Genomic DNA, 18005 nt, shown 5'->3' with positions numbered 1-18005 from the left:
ATGAGTATGGGTGTCAAGAAAGGCACAATACTTATTGTGAGAGTCAGTGAGACACGTATTAATAGTTTGTTTGAGTCCCGAAAAAACAAGACTATTTTGTACCGAAAAAGGGCTGAAAAGGCACACTTGGAAATTTGGCTTTTAACGCACTCGGCTAAAGCAAGTGCTGGTGTAAATACTATTTACATTTAAATTAACATAATTATTGTTGATATATTTGTTGACAAATAAGTTCAATTAAATTAAATTTCCCATTTTCAATAAATCCTTTTCTGTTGCTAGAGAAAGAATCTCTACGCATTTGATCATTGCCGGTGAACGTTGAGGTTCTTTAGCTTTAGATACAACATACAAATTATACGGTTGAGGCCCTGAAATAAAAGTCATGAACTTGGATGTTTCATATTAATTGTAGTATGCTACAATAATCCATCTATCTTGGTCTAAGAAAAAACATTTTAAATCAATGCATACTTTCTCCAAAATTTGGCTATTATTTTATCATCATCATTGTAATTAGATCAATTGCAAATCGAATTTGATTTGTTGACTCATACTACATGAAAGAAATAATTAGTTCTATTTTTGATTAATATCACTATAAACTTTTTTTTGTGAAATGTAATAAATTATAATGAAGTGTTGCTATGATTGCACATTTATTACTGATCTTAAACTCAAGTGATTAATTACTTGAAATAACATGTAATAACAGTAAGGCTAAATTCAAGATTTACTAAAACAGTTTGTTTTTTAGTACAAATTTATAAATTATATATTTTAAATAAAAATGCTGAAAATGGTATCCAATTAACTAATAAAATATTTTATAACCTTTGAACCTAAAAAAAAGATAACATAATAGCACACTTCCAAAAAGTAAAACGAATTTATTACATACAATTATTTAAAAAGTTTTTTTTAAAAATGTTTTAAAAACTAATTTGTAAGAAGTATTTATAGTGTACAAAAATGTTTTTTTAATTTAATTTACTTTTCTAGTGCTTTCTATCGTCATCATCCATAGAATCCTCATTGCTGTTAGCAATTTCTTCTATTGGTGGTGGAAGGAATTCTCCCACTTTTAACTTTGCCGGTAAACGATGAAGTTCTCTGACTATGCCATAAGGCTTCAGATGATAGATTAGATAATCCATAGTGTACATCAACTCTGGTATAACATAGTGAAATGATATCGCATTGTCCGAACAACAATCGAGTCCCTAAAAGACAAACAATGGATTATAAATCACAATCTTAATAAATTTTCGATTGATCTCACCTCGTCGTTTTTATAGAATGAGAAATTCCAATACCAAAAACCCGTATTTCTATCTGGTACTAAATGATCTTGAGGTACTGAAACAAACATTCGACCACGACCATTCCAATCCCTCGAATCGCCGGCAGTAACATTGAGATTCTCCATGCAGGCCCCAATTTCAAAATCTTCAAATTCATTGGTGTCGTTGATGCATATCTTGTTACTAGGAATACCTTCAACTACAAATCGACGAAGAGCCTCTTTACTGAGCACATATCCCGGTCCCCCTGCCATAAAACCTTGTTTAACGTAAGCTTTATACTTGAACCCAAAGTGGACGGGCGTCATTGGATGGTAAGGATATAACATATAGCGAAGATTCTCGATTATGGCATAAGTGTCGTCATCTGTCTTGTAGAACCAATCCGCATCGTTGTAGTGATGTTTATAGACGTACTTGAATGCCTCCTTCACTTTACGCCATAAATTTACGCGGCCTTCTTCGACGTCTAGTTTAACAGTGGGCAGCTCATCGTCATATTCTGAGCTCATGAATAGAAGAATGTTGCAGCGTTTTCCCCAAGTGCGTTTAATGTGGCGAGCTTTTTTCTTGTGGTTTTCGGGGTTTGTCATAACCCAGCAGAGAATACGTACTTCTTTCTTTAGTTGATCGGCCACAGTGGAATTGTCATAAGGGTGATCATGTCTAATCTCCGGAATCGTGGAACAATTTAGCGTAACAGGATTAGTTTCGTGTTTTAACTGTAAGCTAACTGAAAGTATGTGCTCGGAAATGATAATGTAGGACATGAACTGGGCAACGCAAAATCCAATAAAAAATCCAGATAAAAGAGTTATATGTAATTGCGTCTTAGAGTATCCTGCTGAAATATTCTTAATTTTTGAGAAATATGTTAAGTGTAATAAGTTTTTGTCGTATTAATACCTTGATCCATATTTATTTTGTGCTGGCAATTTTTACATGAGGCTTGTTACAAGTTTGAAACTAAATTTCTTGGTTCAATCTGAAATTCTGAATTCACAATACCACAAAGTGTTAAAATATTACTGTTTTATTAATAACTAGCAACAAATATGGAGATTTAACCAATAATTGTAATATTTAAGTGAAAAAAGGTGAACTAAGTTCCTGGACCATTTTAGTCATATTGAGCCAGAAAGTTTTAGAACCTACATATTGTAATAGTAAATTACAAATTTACCAGAAAATTGAAATTTTCAAGCACAATTTTGTACATAAACCGTTTCTTAGTAGCATTCAGTTAATAAGATTTTCATCAATAGCTAAATTATTACTGTAATACAGATATAATAATAAATAATACCTTAGCTTTAAAATGGTGTGTCAGCTAATGGAAGTTGTTATGCCAAATTTTACCAGAAAATTTAAATTTTCTAGTACTGGTTTGTTCAATCGCCTTTTTATGGTCGCTTTCAGTAACGAATTTTGTAGTAAAAATACCTATTAAATTGAAGCATTTTATTGTAACATTACAGTTATTCCTTAACAAAAATTATACAATACAATATTTTTAAATGTTCGGATCCAAATTGATATTAGGATTGTTCATCGTAAAGGAATCAAAGTAATCAATGCGAAGCGGCGTTGTGTAAAGTTTGACCAGGCACCAAGTAACAAAACATCCAATGATAAAAATTAGGCCCTTACGATTTGCTAAAAATAATGAGATAGAATTGGTCGTGAGCACTCTTATAGATTCGATTAAAATCTTTTAGATTACCTTCGTTAAACAAAAGTCCTGTTCGCATTGTGCTACTAACAATTTCTTTGGGTCCTTGTTCGCTTGAGAAAACAGCTATACTTTTAACCTTGAAATACCAAAAATGATTGACTTATCGCTTATTTATATGATCGAATATGTATTGAAGCCACTCACATATAATTAGTTTGATATATTTCATTAGAGTAAGAATTTGATTTGAAATATTTATTCCGATATTTTCTAAAACCAACTTATCTCTCGCATCGCATGTAAGTAACTAATGTCTGAATGATGATGAATGATATATTTTACTCAAAAAGAAAACGATCCAAATGCACCTGTTGCCATTGTTTGCATAGAGAATAACGACAACTTTGAAAAAAAAGGGAAAGAGAAAGAAAGAGAGAGATATTCATAAACATAGAAATAGGGAGAGCATAAATAAATACGTACATTACAGTGGCTCAATGCTTATTCATTTAGTTATTCATTTGGCATCGCTCTTCTGGTAATCTCCAATAGTTGTTAAGATACTCGCTTCCATTGTTTTATTAATTACCTAACTTTCTTAAATTAACTTCACTTGAATTGGGCTCGATTACAGCAGATCGACTCGTACTTGTCTTCATTAATCTATCATCATCATCCACAGAATCCTCATTGCTGTCAGCGACTTCCTCTATCGGCGGTGGAAGAAATTCTCCCACATTAAGCTTGGCCGGTAAACGATGCAGTTCTCTGACTATGCCATAGGGCCTTAGTTGATAAATAAGATATTCGAAAGCATACATCATTTTCGGGTCGATATAGTGAAATGATATTGTATTGTCTGAGCAGCAGTCAAGTCCCTGAAACCAAATTAAATGCTTATATTAATTACCGTTTCAATTCGAATTCAAATCTGTTTTACTTCATCAGTTTGGTAGAAAATGACGCTCCAATACCAATAACTCATATTCTTATCAGGTAGTAAATGCTGCTCAGGAATGAAGGGAAACATGCGTCCACGTCCTTTCCAGTCTCTAGAATCCCCCGCAATTACATTGAGCTTTTCCAGGCAACTACCAATCTCAACATCTTCAAATTCGTTCGTTTCACTCCGGCACAACTTATTATTTGGAATACCTTCAACTACTAATCGACGAAGAGCCTCTTTACTGAGCACATATCCAGGTCCCCCTGCCATAAAACCTTGCTTAACATAAGCTTTAAACTTACAGCCAAAGTGCACGGGTGTCATTGGATGGTAGGGATATAACATATAGCGAAGATTCTCCATGATGGCATATGTGTCATCATCTGCCTTGTAGAACCAATCCGCATCGTTGTAGTGGTGTTTGTAGACGTACTTGAATGCCTCCTTCACTTTCCGCCATAAATTTACGCGGCCTTCTTCGACGTCTAGCTTAACAGTGGGCAGTTCATCGTCATATTCTGAGCTCATGAATAGGAGAATGTTGCAGCGTTTTCCCCAAGTGCGTTTAATGTGGCGAGATTTATTCTTGTGGTTGTTGGGATTGGTCATAATCCAGCAGAGAATACGTACTTCTTTCCTTAGCTGATCAGCCACAATCGAGTTGTCGAATGGATGATCGGGGACACTATCTGGATTTGTGCAAGTCCTTAGCGAAAAATTATTGTTTCGTTTTTCCTCCTGAATATTGTGTGATGGAATGCTCTCAGAAATTAACATATTCGAAATAAACTGTGCTACATAGAAGCCGATGAACATGCTAGTCGAAAGCGCAAAAAGCATGTGCTTCGTGGAATATCCCCCTAAAATATTTATAAATAATTTAAGTAAATTTTTAAATTTATTTAGAATTTTGTGAAAGTTTTACCTTGCTCCTTCATGGTTATGCTTTAATGATACCAATTTAAGTTAATATACATATTCACAAAATATTCCAATGCGACCACACATGAGTAAAAGAGTTAATTTTACCTATGTCAATAGCTAAGTTCTTACTGTAATACAGATATAATAATAAATAATACCCTAGCCTCAAAATAGTGTGTCAGCTAATGGAAGTTTTTATGCCAAATTAAAAATATTTACCAGAAAATTTTAATTTTCTGGCACTAGTTTATTCGATTGCCTTTTTATGGTCGCATTCAGTAACGACTTTTGTAGTAAAAATACCTATTAAGTTGGAGCATTTTATTGTAATTATTCCTTAGCAAAAATTAAACTATTGCCATATATTTAAATGTTCGGATCCAAATTGTTCATTTTTATCGTAAAGAAGTCAAAGTAATGCGAAGCGTTGTTGTGTAGAATTTAACTGGCACCAAGTGACTAAACATCCAATCATAAATAAAATAGGTTTTAGTGATGGGATACAAATAATTATATATAAATAGATAGAAATTGTTGTTACCTTCCTTGTTCGCGTTGTGCGACTAACAAATTACCTGGGCCTTGTAGGCTTGAGAAAACAGAGTTCCACCTGGATTCTAGATCGAATAGCTATCAGCACAATATACATACATATGTCACTATCGATAATGGAATATTTGTAAGGGAATAGAAATTCTATAATTTTCATTTACTCAAATTTAATCTAAGAAAGCTATCCATGGGATATTTTGCCCACTGTGAAATCGTATGAATTTTTTGTTTTTTTTTTTTTATTTTTTAAGACGGGATCAATTGATAAATATTTAATATGAGTTATATTTAATTTATCTGATTATATATTTAAATGTGTACCAATAAATATCGTTGTACATGATAATAACGTGCTCTTCTTTACTTTAAGTGTAAAACGCCTTTCTATAATCGGTTCAGTTATCTATGTTCCAATAAGAATACAAATCGAAGCACTATTGTATTGATTGTAATAATTTTTTTAATACTAATTTTATGCGTTAAAAACTTTGAGTAGATATGTAAAATTAAAAAATGTTGACAAAAAGTGCTCTTTCATTACTGTAACAAGTAAATAAAAATAAATTTGTATATCTAAACAAAGCAGTAATTACTTCATATCAGATAAAACCCACTGCTTATATGTCAGTCGTACAAGCAGTTCACTGCTTTATATAAATGTTGCACTAAATTGAAGCAGTGGAAATCATTCTATTACTAGCTATGCCATATTAGCCATTTTCACGCCAATTCAGAACAATTGGAAGAGACAATAATTCAAAAAACTCAATTTCCATCATTCGATTTGAAATGCAATTTTTTATTACATAAATATGAGTAATACACGTTTCATTAGCCATGCCAATACACTTAAATCCATGTACATTCATAGGTCTTAAAGCTGATCGAAACTTTAATGTCTTCATATTACATTGCTAACTAAATGGGACAAAATACATATAAATGTTTTCTTTGTGGTTACTTACAATCCTAGTAATATATAGTAATATATATGATTCTTAAATGTACAATGAATATTTATGTTTGTATTTATGCTAATATAGTACAACAAAGCGATATGTGCGCAGACTTCATTACTTCATTACAAACTAAAGTAACAGCACTCAAGTTTTATTGTTTTGGTATTTGTACAAAAAGTTGTAGCTCAAGAGCGATTTAAAACAAATCCTGAGTGAATTAAACTAACACATAAGTCGACAATTCGTGGGGAGATGGCAAAGTAAAGTATGATAAACTAAATATAATCTATTGAAAGCGATATTTACACAAGATCTACTTATATACAAGTGTCTATGGCCTATAATCACTGTGAATCCTTCTTCGTTTTGTCAGTGCTTGGCTCCTCTGGCTCCTTGACCGCTGGCATCAGTTCGCCCACCGCCAATTTATTAGGCAGGACATCTGGTATATTGACAATGCCATAAGGTCGCAGATGATAAATTAAATAGTCCAGCACATACATTTGATTGGGCGAGACATAATGGAAAGATATGGCGTTGTCCGAGCAGCAGTCTAAGCCCTGTAATTAATATTGTACCACTTAGTTAGATCATCCGCAGTCTGATATTATTTTATCACCTCACCTCATCCGTCTTGTAGTAAATGTACTGCCAGTACCAGAACTTCTTGTCCGTATGTGAGGGTATCAAATGGTGCTCAGGAACAAACGGAAAGAATCGACCTCGGCCATTGGTGTCCCTTGAGTCACCAGCCAACACTTTTACATTCTCCAAGCACTTGCCTATTTCCACATCTTCAGCGCCAGAGTTGTCGCTCTTGCAGAGTTTTTTATTTGGAATAGCCTCCACAACGAAACGTCGCACTGCCTCCCGACTGAGCACGTAACCCGCTCCTCCCGACATGTAGCCCTGCTTTACAAACGTCTTAAACTTGCAGCCAAAGTAGACGGGCGTCTCGGGATTGTAGGGATATAACATATATCGCAAATTCTCAACGATCGTGTAGGTGTCGTCGTCTGCCTTGAGGAACCAGTCTGCATCGTTCATGTGGTGCTCGTAGATGTATTTGTAAGCTTCTTTGGTCTTGCCCCACAGGTTGTTGCGTCCCTCGCCAATGGGCAGCGCCACAGCATCTAATTCCACATCCTTGGCTGAGCTCATGAAGATGAGCTTATTGCAGCGCTTGCCCCAGGTACGTTTCACGTGGCGCGCTTTCTTCTGATGATTGCTAGGATTGGTCATGATCCAACAGAGAATTCGCACCTCGCTGTACAGTTTCTCTGCAACGCTGCTGTTCTCATGCGAATGTTCGTGAGTGCCGACGTCCTGCTCTGGACCGGCCAGCTCAAGCATGTCGTGACTGTGATGGGCATCGTTGACGTCGCCATGTCGATGGCCAAAGTATGGCATAGACTCAGTCCGTTCCGGGGAGGAGGAGTAGACAAAGAGCTCGGCTAGACAGAAGCCAACAACAAGTCCGACGATCAGTGAGACCAAGGAGCGTTTATTGGAACGTCCTGCTTTTGATACTAAAGAATTTAATAAAATCGAATTGAGTGAAAGTTATTGCTGGACTAACCTTCGTTGAGCAGTGAACGACCTAGAAGAGTATTGGCAGTCATTTGGCTTCAGTGCTATGGTCCGGCTGGGTGAAGGAGTCAGTTTCTAAGGCTTAGGGGCTAAGCAACCTCAAATCTGTGGAACTGGGGCCGTAGCTTCTTTGGTAACGTTTCGTAGGTGTAGATCCTGTTTCACGATCGTCTTACATCTTCTGCAACGAATGGATACAAGGAAAGCTGTGTAGAGTAAATGTATAATATTCTCGTAAATTCTTCTTTTGCATCATACTCGTACACTCAAGTCAAGTAGTCAACTCAAGTCACTGTCTACGAATCTGGTAGTCAGCGTGTCTTCAACTTCTCTGGTCGATGTTTCAATTACTAGTGCCAAACTATCTGAGCAGAGTGCTCGGTCGAACTGTGTTAATATTATGCGAAAACGTGACAATTGGACCGTTTGGAAGGCGTTGTGTGTCCCACAAAGCATCAGCTGCAACGTTTTCATTTGCTAAATTTTATCATTTTTCTTTTTGTTGCCATTTCCATGCATTCTGCTATGCGTTCATCTTTCATCGTTCATCGTTCGATGCTCGTCTACTCTCGACATTGCTATTGTCGTTGCCGGCAACGGCGTTGATATCAATTAATTATCTCCAGCTTGTTGTACAATGCACGTGTGTGTTTTCTGATTTGTTTACCTCTTGTTCTACTATTCTACTGGGTCAGTTATGCGCTCATTTGTGTCTTATGCAATCTTTTTAATTCTATAGTTCTGTGTGGTTCACAAGTCACAAGTCTATATTGTATTATTTAATATGATTGTTCTATCAAATTTGAAGAATACATTTTAATAACTGAAAGTTTAAGTAAGCTATTCACGAAGAAGACGATGATTAACTAAATAAACCCACACAATACACAATTCATGTACAGACATTCATTATTTTTGGTTTTATTGATCTTTATTTGAACTGCAATATTGAAGTACGCCAGAAAGCCATTACCTATTTAATTTGCCTAAGAAATCTGTTTATTTATTAATTTTTTTATTGACTTTGCGTGAACTATTTTGCGAGATTCATGAACATTTGTTTATAAACTCGATGGGATCATTAACACACCAGCTACGACAGATGTTTGTGAATTGCTTCCATCGATTGCTATTCGAACACACTGGCACTGTATTGTTATTAATATTATTTTTAGCAATAATACTTTATTTTCGCTTAACGAGCATTTGAAGTTGTGGTCTTACACGATGCGCTAACGAGCAGCAACTGCAGCTATGATGCATATAAGTCGAGGTTCTTAAAGCGACTTCGAGAGTCGTATTGTCAAGAATATACTTTAATGTAGTTGCTGTTTATCTTTTAAACATTAATGGAAACCAAAATAGCAAAAAAAAAAAGAACAAAACAAAACCGCAGCCTGTCGTAAAATGCACATCACTAGAATAATAAAAGATAAACAACAAGTCAATGCATTACGTATTGAGTTTAGATATGGGTTGCATTGCCATTAGGACTCCATTTATCGCTAAACTAATTGATCTGAGCCATGGGCAATTCTCATTTACTAAGAATGACATTGCCAACAACAATGCCGCTTATCGACTATTACATTTCAAAGTTTATCAGTTTCTGCTTTCCATAGTGTTATCAGATATAGCCGTCAAACACTAAATATCAATGGCGAAACATTTCAGAGACATGAAACACTATAATGACGTCATGTACTGAGAGTCTTTATTCCAGGTACTGTCAACTGATTAACTATTTTCGAAAGTAATTCGTTTTGCCTTATCAAATTATACTTAATAAATGATCATTTTGTTATTGCAAATAATATAAAATGTAATATGTAGCATATATTCGAATTCGTATTCAATTAAATTTTAATTAACTCATTCGTCAATAATAGGACACAAAAAAAAACAATATAGAAAATGTACACTAGAGAATTGTGAGAAACTAATGTGTAGATATTGAAATGAATAAGATAAAACTTTACACAGAACGCAAGAATAAGAATAACTTAAAAAAACACTTTAGTGAATTAAGTGTGTCAGTCAATTCTCTAATTGATAATAAATTGCAAAAAAAAAATTAAGAGAATGAGATAAAATAGGACAAGCAAATGTTATTTGTGTGGCGCAAGTCTTGTGGACAATTGCGTTAATTGCACATTATATTTAACTTTCATAGCTTTTAGGCAATGAAATTTTGTGAGTGAGAACTATAAAAAAACATTTTATCTGTAAAAAAAAAAAACCTTAACGAGCTCCACCTACTCAGTAGATTATATAGTTGAAAAGAGTAATTAAAAAGTTATCAGATACAGATATGTTCGTATCTGTGTCTAAGACAACAATTTTGACAATTTTTAATCAAGTTATGGAGCAATGAAGTGTCACCTTCTTAAAACTCATCATCGTGTGGTGTCTCTTTCTTAGTCGACAACTGCGCGCGGTTACTGAAGGTTCGAGTTTTAGAAGAAGTTTTTATTCAGTGGAGCAAATGATTTCTTTAAAGGATCTTTAAAGTTGAACACAAAACGTTGAACAAAATGTGTGTCGAAAGTGCGTGATCATATATTGAAATCTCTCTAAAAATAATTGCGAATAATGAAATTTCAACGCTTACTCTCAAACTGCCTAAGTGAAGGTGGCCACTGGAAAAGACATCCGATATTGATTTTTACGGTCGGTGTTATAGTCGGTTGTTGCCTCATTAAAAATATTTAACACGCCTTTAACCATCGACGGCTTCGATTCGTATATTAGTCGAAAAAGAGACTTTATCCAAAACTCGGAGAACTCAACGCCCCATCCCCACATCGATGAAACGTTACCAGATGTTGGCAGCTTTCATGAGCACCCTTATGACGATACAACTGTGGCCGATCAGCTGAAGAAGGAAGTTCGTATTCTCTGCTGGGTTATGACCAATCCGAACAACCACAAGAAGAAGGCGCGCCACGTTAAAAAAACTTGGGGCAAACGCTGCAACATTCTCCTATTCATGAGCTCTGGCGAAGATGATGAACTACCCACAGTCAAGTTGGACGTGGGAGAAGGTCGCGAAAATCTATGGCGTAAAGTGAAAGAAGCTTTCAAGTATGTGTATGCGCATCACTACAACGATGCGGATTGGTTCTACAAGGCAGACGATGATACCTATGCTGTGATCGAGAATCTTCGCTATATGCTATATCCCTACAATCCAGAGACGCCCGTGCACTTTGGTTTCAAGTTCAAGCCCTTCGTAAAGCAAGGTTATATGTCGGGGGGATCCGGATATGTGCTTAGTAAGGAGGCACTTCGACGATTTGTGGTCGAAGGTATTCCTGATCCCAAGATGTGTCTTCCTGGCACCGTTGTCAATGAAGACATTGAAATTGGCAAGTGCATGGAGAATCTTAACGTAACTGCCGGGGATTCTAGAGATTGGAATGGACGTGGACGCATGTTCCCCTTCATTCCGGAGCACCACTTACTACCCGGAAAGGATAAGACTTTCTGGTATTGGAGCTATATGTTCTATAAAACGGACGATGTGAGAATAACTTGAGTGCAATTTGGAAAATCGATGATAATGTGTGATTTCGATTTTAGGGACTCGACTGTTGTTCGGACAATGCGGTATCCTTTCATTATGTCGATCCAGCTCAGATGTATGTCATGGACTATCTAATCTATCATTTAAAGCCTTACGGCGTAGTGAGAAGTCATAGTCGTTTACCCGACAAACTGCAAGTGGGTGAGTTCCTTCCGTCCCCAGAGATGGTGACTGATGCTAGCAATGAGGATTCCATGGACGATGAGGATGATGTGATTGGCAACACAACCTCAACAACGACAACAACAACAGCAAGTTCAATTGCTGCAGCTACTGAAGAGAAAAACGATGCTGGGGAAGTGGTGTGACGAAGCAAATCTAATCATATAACCACAAAGTCAAACGAGGGACAAGTTCAATTGCAATTTGTGTGGGGGGTAGACTATGGATTGCACCCGTATTTGTTACTGAGCCCGCAATTGATAGATGCGCGTCTCTGTGTTAATGGGCCAGCAATTGAAATTGCAATTGTAATTGCAAATTAATTAATTTTAGGCATGAAATAGTCGGGCCCCAACTTAAATAGTTGCACACTTGCAGTTTGCTCTGCTTCCAAATGCGTGTCACCGCAATTATTTTGCCGGAACCGTTTTCGCTTTTTCAAAGCATAGCAATTAAAAATAAATTACATAAATTGCTTATCACCGAATCACTTTGCATTTCAATGCGAATTCATATGCCTACTGTAATTCAACTAGTTCAGCGATACAAACTCATGGAAATCAAGTAGCGAAATGTTCCTCACATGCAAACTAAGTCAAAAATTGTAGTATACTCGTATATATAGCAGAACAATTTGTGTCGAGCTAAAATTAAGTTTAATATCTGCAGTTTCCCTATATACGAGTATAATAGGCAAAAATTGCAATGCTTTGTTGTCTCAATGAACTCATTTTCAACATGTTTCTAATTCATAGTTTTTTCAATAGACCATTTAACATATTTGACGTTGCTTATTTACCTTGTTATATATGATATAAATACGCTTGAATTGTGTTATTAATATAAAGTTGTTTGTTTAATTTATCGAATAAGGTAATTCTTAATCATTTATTTGTAAATTTTAAATCGTAAAGCAATTCATAGACGGTTACACTTAAGATTTTCCTCCTAAATATATCGTTATAAGCATAGTATATAATAATAATCATAATAATAACTCTAAATTCACGACTAGAATAACATCAATTTTTGATAAATTTACTTCGCACTAATAGAGATTTTATAATTCCGAATATCAATATAAAACCGAATGTGTGTGACATTTTAATGAAATAATTTGCTCACATATTATATCAATTTCCCATTGAAGTGATTGCTTTTAAATTCTATGCCAATTTAATTCAATTGCTCGAATTGTCTGTGAACTTCATAAATGCAAGACATGAACTCAAACTTTTCTGCTTTATTTAAAAAAATAAAATGTTTTTAAGGTGCTAAGATTTATATTATTTGATTCTAAATATCAGCACCAATAAGTTGTGAAAGACCATGTTTGTATATTGTAGTTATAATGGTTGTCATATTTTAATTTATTATTTAATGTTAAAGCAATAAATTACGTAATTCATGGAGACAAGCATTATGACTTTTCAATTACCGACTCTATTTTAAATATTAATTATGTAATACAGAGTAATAAAATGATTATATCATTGAAAATTCTATGTATGTATGTAAGTATACATCAATACGGCGGGGTCACAAAACCGTGACAGTTCATTCACAGTGGAGCATTGAAGCACGGGTAACTGACAACAAACCAATTGTTCAATTGCTTTGTGTATTTGGACCGTCGCGGCGGTTAACCAATAAAGTCGGCCACGCTTAGCTAGACTCTCAAAAAGAATTTAATTAAATTGTGGAATGTGCGTGTGAGTGTGTGTGTGTGTGCTTTACTATATTTTATTTCCTTCACTTTCAATTGCCAGATTGCCAGAAACAAAAAACAAATGTATGTATATACATGTTATTCTGCGAATAAAATATAATACTTATACACACCCATACTGAGTTTATGGTCTTATCACGCAGAAGAGGAACTGAAATGGAACTTGTTATCAAAAGTTTTATTTCAGCTTATTTTTTGTTGATATCCGACTTTCGAGTGTTGCATTTGTCACCATTTCGACGTGTCTATGATTTCAATTTAATGTTTACAGCCATATAAAACTAACTAATAAGAACAAACTGAGTCATTATTATCTAAGCACTCTCTATAAGTATAAGCTCGTTTTAAGAAGGTTGTTTTACAGCTCTTTCTAAATCGAATAATAACAAAAAATGTTCATAAAATAAATTCCCTCTACTTTCTTCTGAATTTTGAAAATAATCAAACAAATTTCTGTAAGGTTTATGCTCAATTCTATTTCGATCCCTTTTCAATGCAAAATTTTAAATTTCAAACTACATATCCAGGAGCGTAAAAGTGACCATCGTTCGCCTTTAATCGAAAATATAATGTAGAAAATGTACGTATACCAAAATGGGTATTTTTGTGTGTTTTTATTGCTTTTTTAAGCGCTATTTTTTATTATATGTAATGCACTATATGTAAAGAGTCATCTCCGACCCCATAAAGTATATACATACATACGAGAACAGACGAGACGATATAACTATGTGCTCTGTTCGTATGAACACATGAATTTCAGAGCAATAATACATACAATAATAACTACAGTATTTATGATTCCTGAAAATTGTAATACGTACAGATAAAAATTGTTGAAGTGATTTAAGAAATACTTTATTATAGCAAAAAACAGCTACGGAAATCGGGTCGTAGGTGCTTTGGCTGGCAATCTGAAACGTTTGGTACTCGTGGTATATTTTGAATGTAGTACTATATCAATAAACCAAACACAGTAACCGGTATATTACTATTTTTTACGGTATATTTATTTGCTATATTTTAAGAATAATATCGCCCTGTTTTACTCTCTTATTCAGAATGGGTAGCGGGTATCTCATAGTCGAGCACACTCGACTGTAGCTTTCTTAATTGTTTATATAAAAGACAAGCTTCGAGAACTTATCCTTTTCGAGTTATGAATGAAAAAGAATGCATCCCGAGCGTGACAAAAAACGTAAAACATATTTGACTTTGTCTTGAAAATATGTTAGTAAAACTAGTAGGGTGGGTATGAATTCCTATGACATTTATTAATTATTAATAATTTTTAATAATTAATTTTATTAGGTATTGTGATTGTTTTAATTATTTTACAATTTTCGTTAATTTCAGTTTCATTAATTTTGATCAAAATGCTCGCTATGTTTCTGGCAAATATTTAGAGTTAATCTGTTTTTAATTTAGTCAATAGTTTGTTTTTGATGCAAAGATGTTGAGTGAAAATTACAAATAGAAATTAAAGGCGATTAACAGCACTAACAATTTGACTTTTGTTCATATATTTTACAACAAAAATTAAAATATATTCGTCAATATGTCATTAAAAATTATATTATTGATCGCTTTAAGTGAACTCACATTAGTTTATCAACTTTGAATTTAATCATCGTGGTAGAATTTATCTGGAAATGTCCTCATATAAAATTTTAACAATTTATATGCGGCAGCTATTTTTTCACTAATTTTTTTTTTTTTTTTTGATAAAATGTAATTATCTTTGCGATATAATTGCTAAATGGGACTCGAATCCATCAAATGATAAGCCTTTTCACATTAAATCTAACCCATTTTTCTAAGTCGCTGTATTGGCGAAACCAAAACAACCTTATCACCTATATAGTATGTATATATGTATGTCTGTATAGAAGTACCGTGTTATCTAACTACAAATTTGTGAAGCATGTGGTTTAATTTTGCAGTCAGTAAACGAATTTATTTCTAAGGTCATTAACAGACATTGATAGCTTGGGCTTACTCATGCCTATGTAACGGGGACTCTACTGGTTTATCAATAGGTATTTCTTACAACTTGATGACAACTATGGCAACCAATTATAGAAACCAGTTGTAAGTTTTCTGGTCGGATGTACATATATCAGCCATATATAGGTGACACAGAGATGTAGACAAAGAGAGAAACGGAAAAGTATTAGACGAATGTTTATTGTTTATTATTACAAAGGCAAAGAATCTTTTCATCTTAAGATTGATTATCTCTTAAAGTTTGTAAAATTATTGATTCAAGAAGCGTTTAAACTTTTTAGGACGTCATGTTAATCCATTGTTCTGTCAAAACATCGTGAAATCGATGAAATCAGCTGCAGGCAAATTAACATTATACAATATGGGGAACGGACTTAACAATTGTTCTTTGATTTTCGCAGACAAAATGCATTATTCAATTGAAAGGGGATACCTGATTCTTAAATCCGGAATTTAATAGTTGCTGAAAATTAAGAACAGTTGGCAGTCTACTGACTCATCTAAACTATGCAATATATTTATAATTCATTTAGGTTTCAAATTACTTTTTGTTAATTTAAAAACAAATATAAATAAATAATGAATATTAAAATAAATATTAAGAGTTGGCCTCCAGAAATATTTAATTACTCGAACAACAATGAATATCTTAAATCGCTCAATTTGCAATATTAAATGTAATGTTTACAGTCTGGTGATAAACTTGATGTAAATGTTTTGTCTGAAGAGGCCATCCCATAAAAATTCTCAAGGTAATTGCATTAACGCGAATTGAGATTTGATTGACAGATATGTACAGATTGATAGCTAATGAATATTTTCATTAAATCCAGTTTTGCAAATAAAACACGCATCCCAAATGATAATACTTGAGATAATACTTCATAAAATTCATACATAAAATTCACTTAATTTGTACAAAACTCAGCTGCAATTTTAGCATAGTATAAAAAACACTCCATGCATTTCAACAAAATAAAATAATTGTTGATAGCAAAATCCAACGCTTCCGAAGCATCGGCTCAAGCTGGCTATTATTCAAATTATTATTATTATGAAGCAGCTTATCATAACAAGTGCGCTCTGGGTCCACAGACCTAAAGTAATACAATCTAAGTACATATACTTACAATACATATGTACATATGTATCAACATACTTATTGTACATCCGATCCTACTTGGGCGAAAAAAAATAAAACAAAAATGGAAATAAGATCATTCAAGAATAAAACGGAATGAAGTAGAGGAGAGTAGAGATGAAGAGACTTTTGACAAGGCGTGAAGTGTGCGCGCAGTTCAGCCGCGATCATATTTAAAGAAACATTGAATAGAATCACAAATAAATTAAAGAAATGCAGCCAGACAACGAGGCAATGCATTTCACCCCTGGAGTGAACTAAAGTGGAAAGAGAGCCAGAGGGAGAAAGAGAACCGCTACAGATAGCTAACGGAAATGGCAACTACTGAGAGAGAGACTGACTAACTATCAGGCGCAAGAAAGGGAGAGCGAGAAAACAAGCAGACTAAAGGGCAGCTGTCGCAGCAGCGCGTTATAAATAAGAACAACTATTGGGGGCGTCGTCAAACCGACGACACGACACGCTACACAGATTAGTCGCCTCTAGTGACAAAAAAACCCACGCATACTTATTTATAAATAATCAAATTTTTTGGAATTTGTTCATAAAATATATACATATACATACATATATATTTTTTAATTAATTTGAATATGAAAAAAAACACAGCGAACAAGAAGAGCATACAAATTGAAAGTTAAAACAGTTGCGTTACGCGAAATTTTTGGTTTCTCCTTTCAACTGGTTCTTCGTGTACTTTCAATGATATTATTATGTTATTTCTGCTGGTGCATACATTTATGTAAAATTGCCGTTTATTGTTGGATACGTTTAAATCGCGTCATTTATTTTTACTGCGTTCTCAAACTGAATTCTTGAATGTGTTCATTTTTTAATAGCACTTGTCTGCAGTTTGAGTTTAACTTTATGAATTTTCATTGGATTTTTGTTTTGACTTACTAAGCGAACTGGTCGCGAGCTCAGCGAATTAACGCTGACAAAACAGTGTTATACACTTTTTTTTTGGATTTATGGTTTATTTTTGATTTTGCTTGTGTTTTAGTCTGGGTCACATTTTGTTTATTACAGCACTGTAAGCTACTTACAATTGATTTTTTGCACATTTATTCGCATTTTATATGTTGCTTGCTCGACTTTGTTTTCGTTGTGACGACACAGCAGGACGCTCCCAAAGGCCGCGCTGCCTTTTCTTTTGTTTTGTGTGTTTGGGATTTGCGGCGCACTCACGATTCACGTTTTAGATGCTATTTAATTGAACGTTTTATTATTTTGCTTTTGTTTTTTTTTTTATGGCGATTGTTGTTTTCGAGATACGCCAGCAACGTTGCAACCCTCAGCAACAAACGACAATAATAATAATTAATTAAACAAAATTTGTATTTTTCCCCCCGACTCTCTGTTACAACAACGCGAACGAACGCGCGAGCGTACGAAGTGACAACAAAACAGCAACTGCGAACACCACGCGA

General features: G+C 34.3%; 3 protein-coding genes across 11 annotated transcripts; 1 reads left to right on the top strand and 2 right to left on the bottom strand.

The window, feature by feature from the left end:
- Positions 1-930: 930 nt before the first annotated feature.
- Positions 931-4973, bottom strand: LOC117565751 (glycoprotein-N-acetylgalactosamine 3-beta-galactosyltransferase 1-like). Of its 5 annotated transcripts, XR_007954548.1 has the most exons (6): positions 4851-4973; positions 3920-4785; positions 3463-3857; positions 3184-3381; positions 3028-3115; positions 2751-2960 (listed from the first exon to the last, which is right to left on the bottom strand). XR_007954548.1 is itself a non-coding variant. In XM_052002490.1 (4 exons), the coding sequence occupies exons 1-4, from the start codon at positions 4861-4863 to the stop codon at positions 999-1001; spliced, it is 1104 nt and encodes a 367-aa protein (XP_051858450.1). In that variant the 5' UTR covers positions 4864-4973; the 3' UTR covers positions 931-998. The 5 variants fall into 5 exon arrangements, 3 of the variants coding, with proteins under 3 accessions (XP_051858450.1, XP_051858451.1, XP_034097872.2); XM_052002490.1 differs by lacking the exons at positions 2751-2960; positions 3028-3115; positions 3184-3381; positions 3463-3857 and adding exons at positions 931-1223; positions 1283-1563 and having other exon boundaries at positions 4201-4785; XR_007954549.1 differs by lacking the exons at positions 2751-2960; positions 3028-3115 and having other exon boundaries at positions 3145-3381.
- A 1218-nt stretch (positions 4974-6191) lies between these two features.
- LOC117564593 (glycoprotein-N-acetylgalactosamine 3-beta-galactosyltransferase 1) lies at positions 6192-18005 on the bottom strand. 5 transcript variants are annotated; one of them, XM_034243440.2, is made up of 4 exons: positions 17622-18005; positions 7940-8131; positions 6985-7889; positions 6192-6920 (listed from the first exon to the last, which is right to left on the bottom strand). In XM_034243440.2, the coding sequence occupies exons 2-4, from the start codon at positions 7980-7982 to the stop codon at positions 6705-6707; spliced, it is 1164 nt and encodes a 387-aa protein (XP_034099331.2). In that variant the 5' UTR covers positions 7983-8131; positions 17622-18005; the 3' UTR covers positions 6192-6704. The 5 variants fall into 5 exon arrangements, with proteins under 5 accessions (XP_034099331.2, XP_034099335.2, XP_034099332.2 ...); XM_034243444.2 differs by having other exon boundaries at positions 6985-7880; positions 17622-17999; XM_034243441.2 differs by having other exon boundaries at positions 7940-8128; positions 17622-17999.
- Positions 7997-12467, top strand: LOC117563591 (glycoprotein-N-acetylgalactosamine 3-beta-galactosyltransferase 1-like). The gene is made up of 3 exons (XM_034241976.2): positions 7997-8017; positions 10634-11473; positions 11533-12467. Exons 1-3 carry the CDS (start codon positions 7997-7999, stop codon positions 11842-11844), a joined length of 1173 nt encoding a protein of 390 aa, XP_034097867.2. The 3' UTR covers positions 11845-12467.

Source organism: Drosophila albomicans, chromosome 2L, assembly GCF_009650485.2.
Source record: "Drosophila albomicans strain 15112-1751.03 chromosome 2L, ASM965048v2, whole genome shotgun sequence".
Taxonomy (NCBI): domain Eukaryota; kingdom Metazoa; phylum Arthropoda; class Insecta; order Diptera; family Drosophilidae; genus Drosophila; species Drosophila albomicans.
This window is presented reverse-complemented; position numbering and strand designations above follow the sequence as displayed.

What these genes read in the sequence shown, in the direction of transcription:
- LOC117565751 (XM_052002490.1), bottom strand. An exon ending in TAAAGCTTATGTTAAGCAAG is followed by an intron (nt 1,564 to 4,200) that starts GTTTTATGGCAG and finishes ACGTTAAACAAG; the next exon opens with GTTTTATGGCAGGGGGACCG. An exon ending in CATTCTATAAAAACGACGAG is followed by an intron (nt 1,224 to 1,282) that starts GTGAGATCAATC and finishes TTTGTCTTTTAG; the next exon opens with GGACTCGATTGTTGTTCGGA.
- LOC117564593 (XM_034243440.2), bottom strand. Translation starts at nt 7,982, where the DNA reads ATGACTGCCAATACTCTTCTAGGTCGTTCACTGCTCAACGAAG. An exon ending in TCGTTCACTGCTCAACGAAG is followed by an intron (nt 7,890 to 7,939) that starts GTTAGTCCAGCA and finishes TAAATTCTTTAG; the next exon opens with TATCAAAAGCAGGACGTTCC. An exon ending in TTTACTACAAGACGGATGAG is followed by an intron (nt 6,921 to 6,984) that starts GTGAGGTGATAA and finishes TATTAATTACAG; the next exon opens with GGCTTAGACTGCTGCTCGGA.
- LOC117563591 (XM_034241976.2), top strand. Translation starts at nt 7,997, where the DNA reads ATGGTCCGGCTGGGTGAAGGA. An exon ending in TGGTCCGGCTGGGTGAAGGA is followed by an intron (nt 8,018 to 10,633) that starts GTCAGTTTCTAA and finishes TCGGTGTTATAG; the next exon opens with TCGGTTGTTGCCTCATTAAA. An exon ending in TGTTCTATAAAACGGACGAT is followed by an intron (nt 11,474 to 11,532) that starts GTGAGAATAACT and finishes TTTCGATTTTAG; the next exon opens with GGACTCGACTGTTGTTCGGA.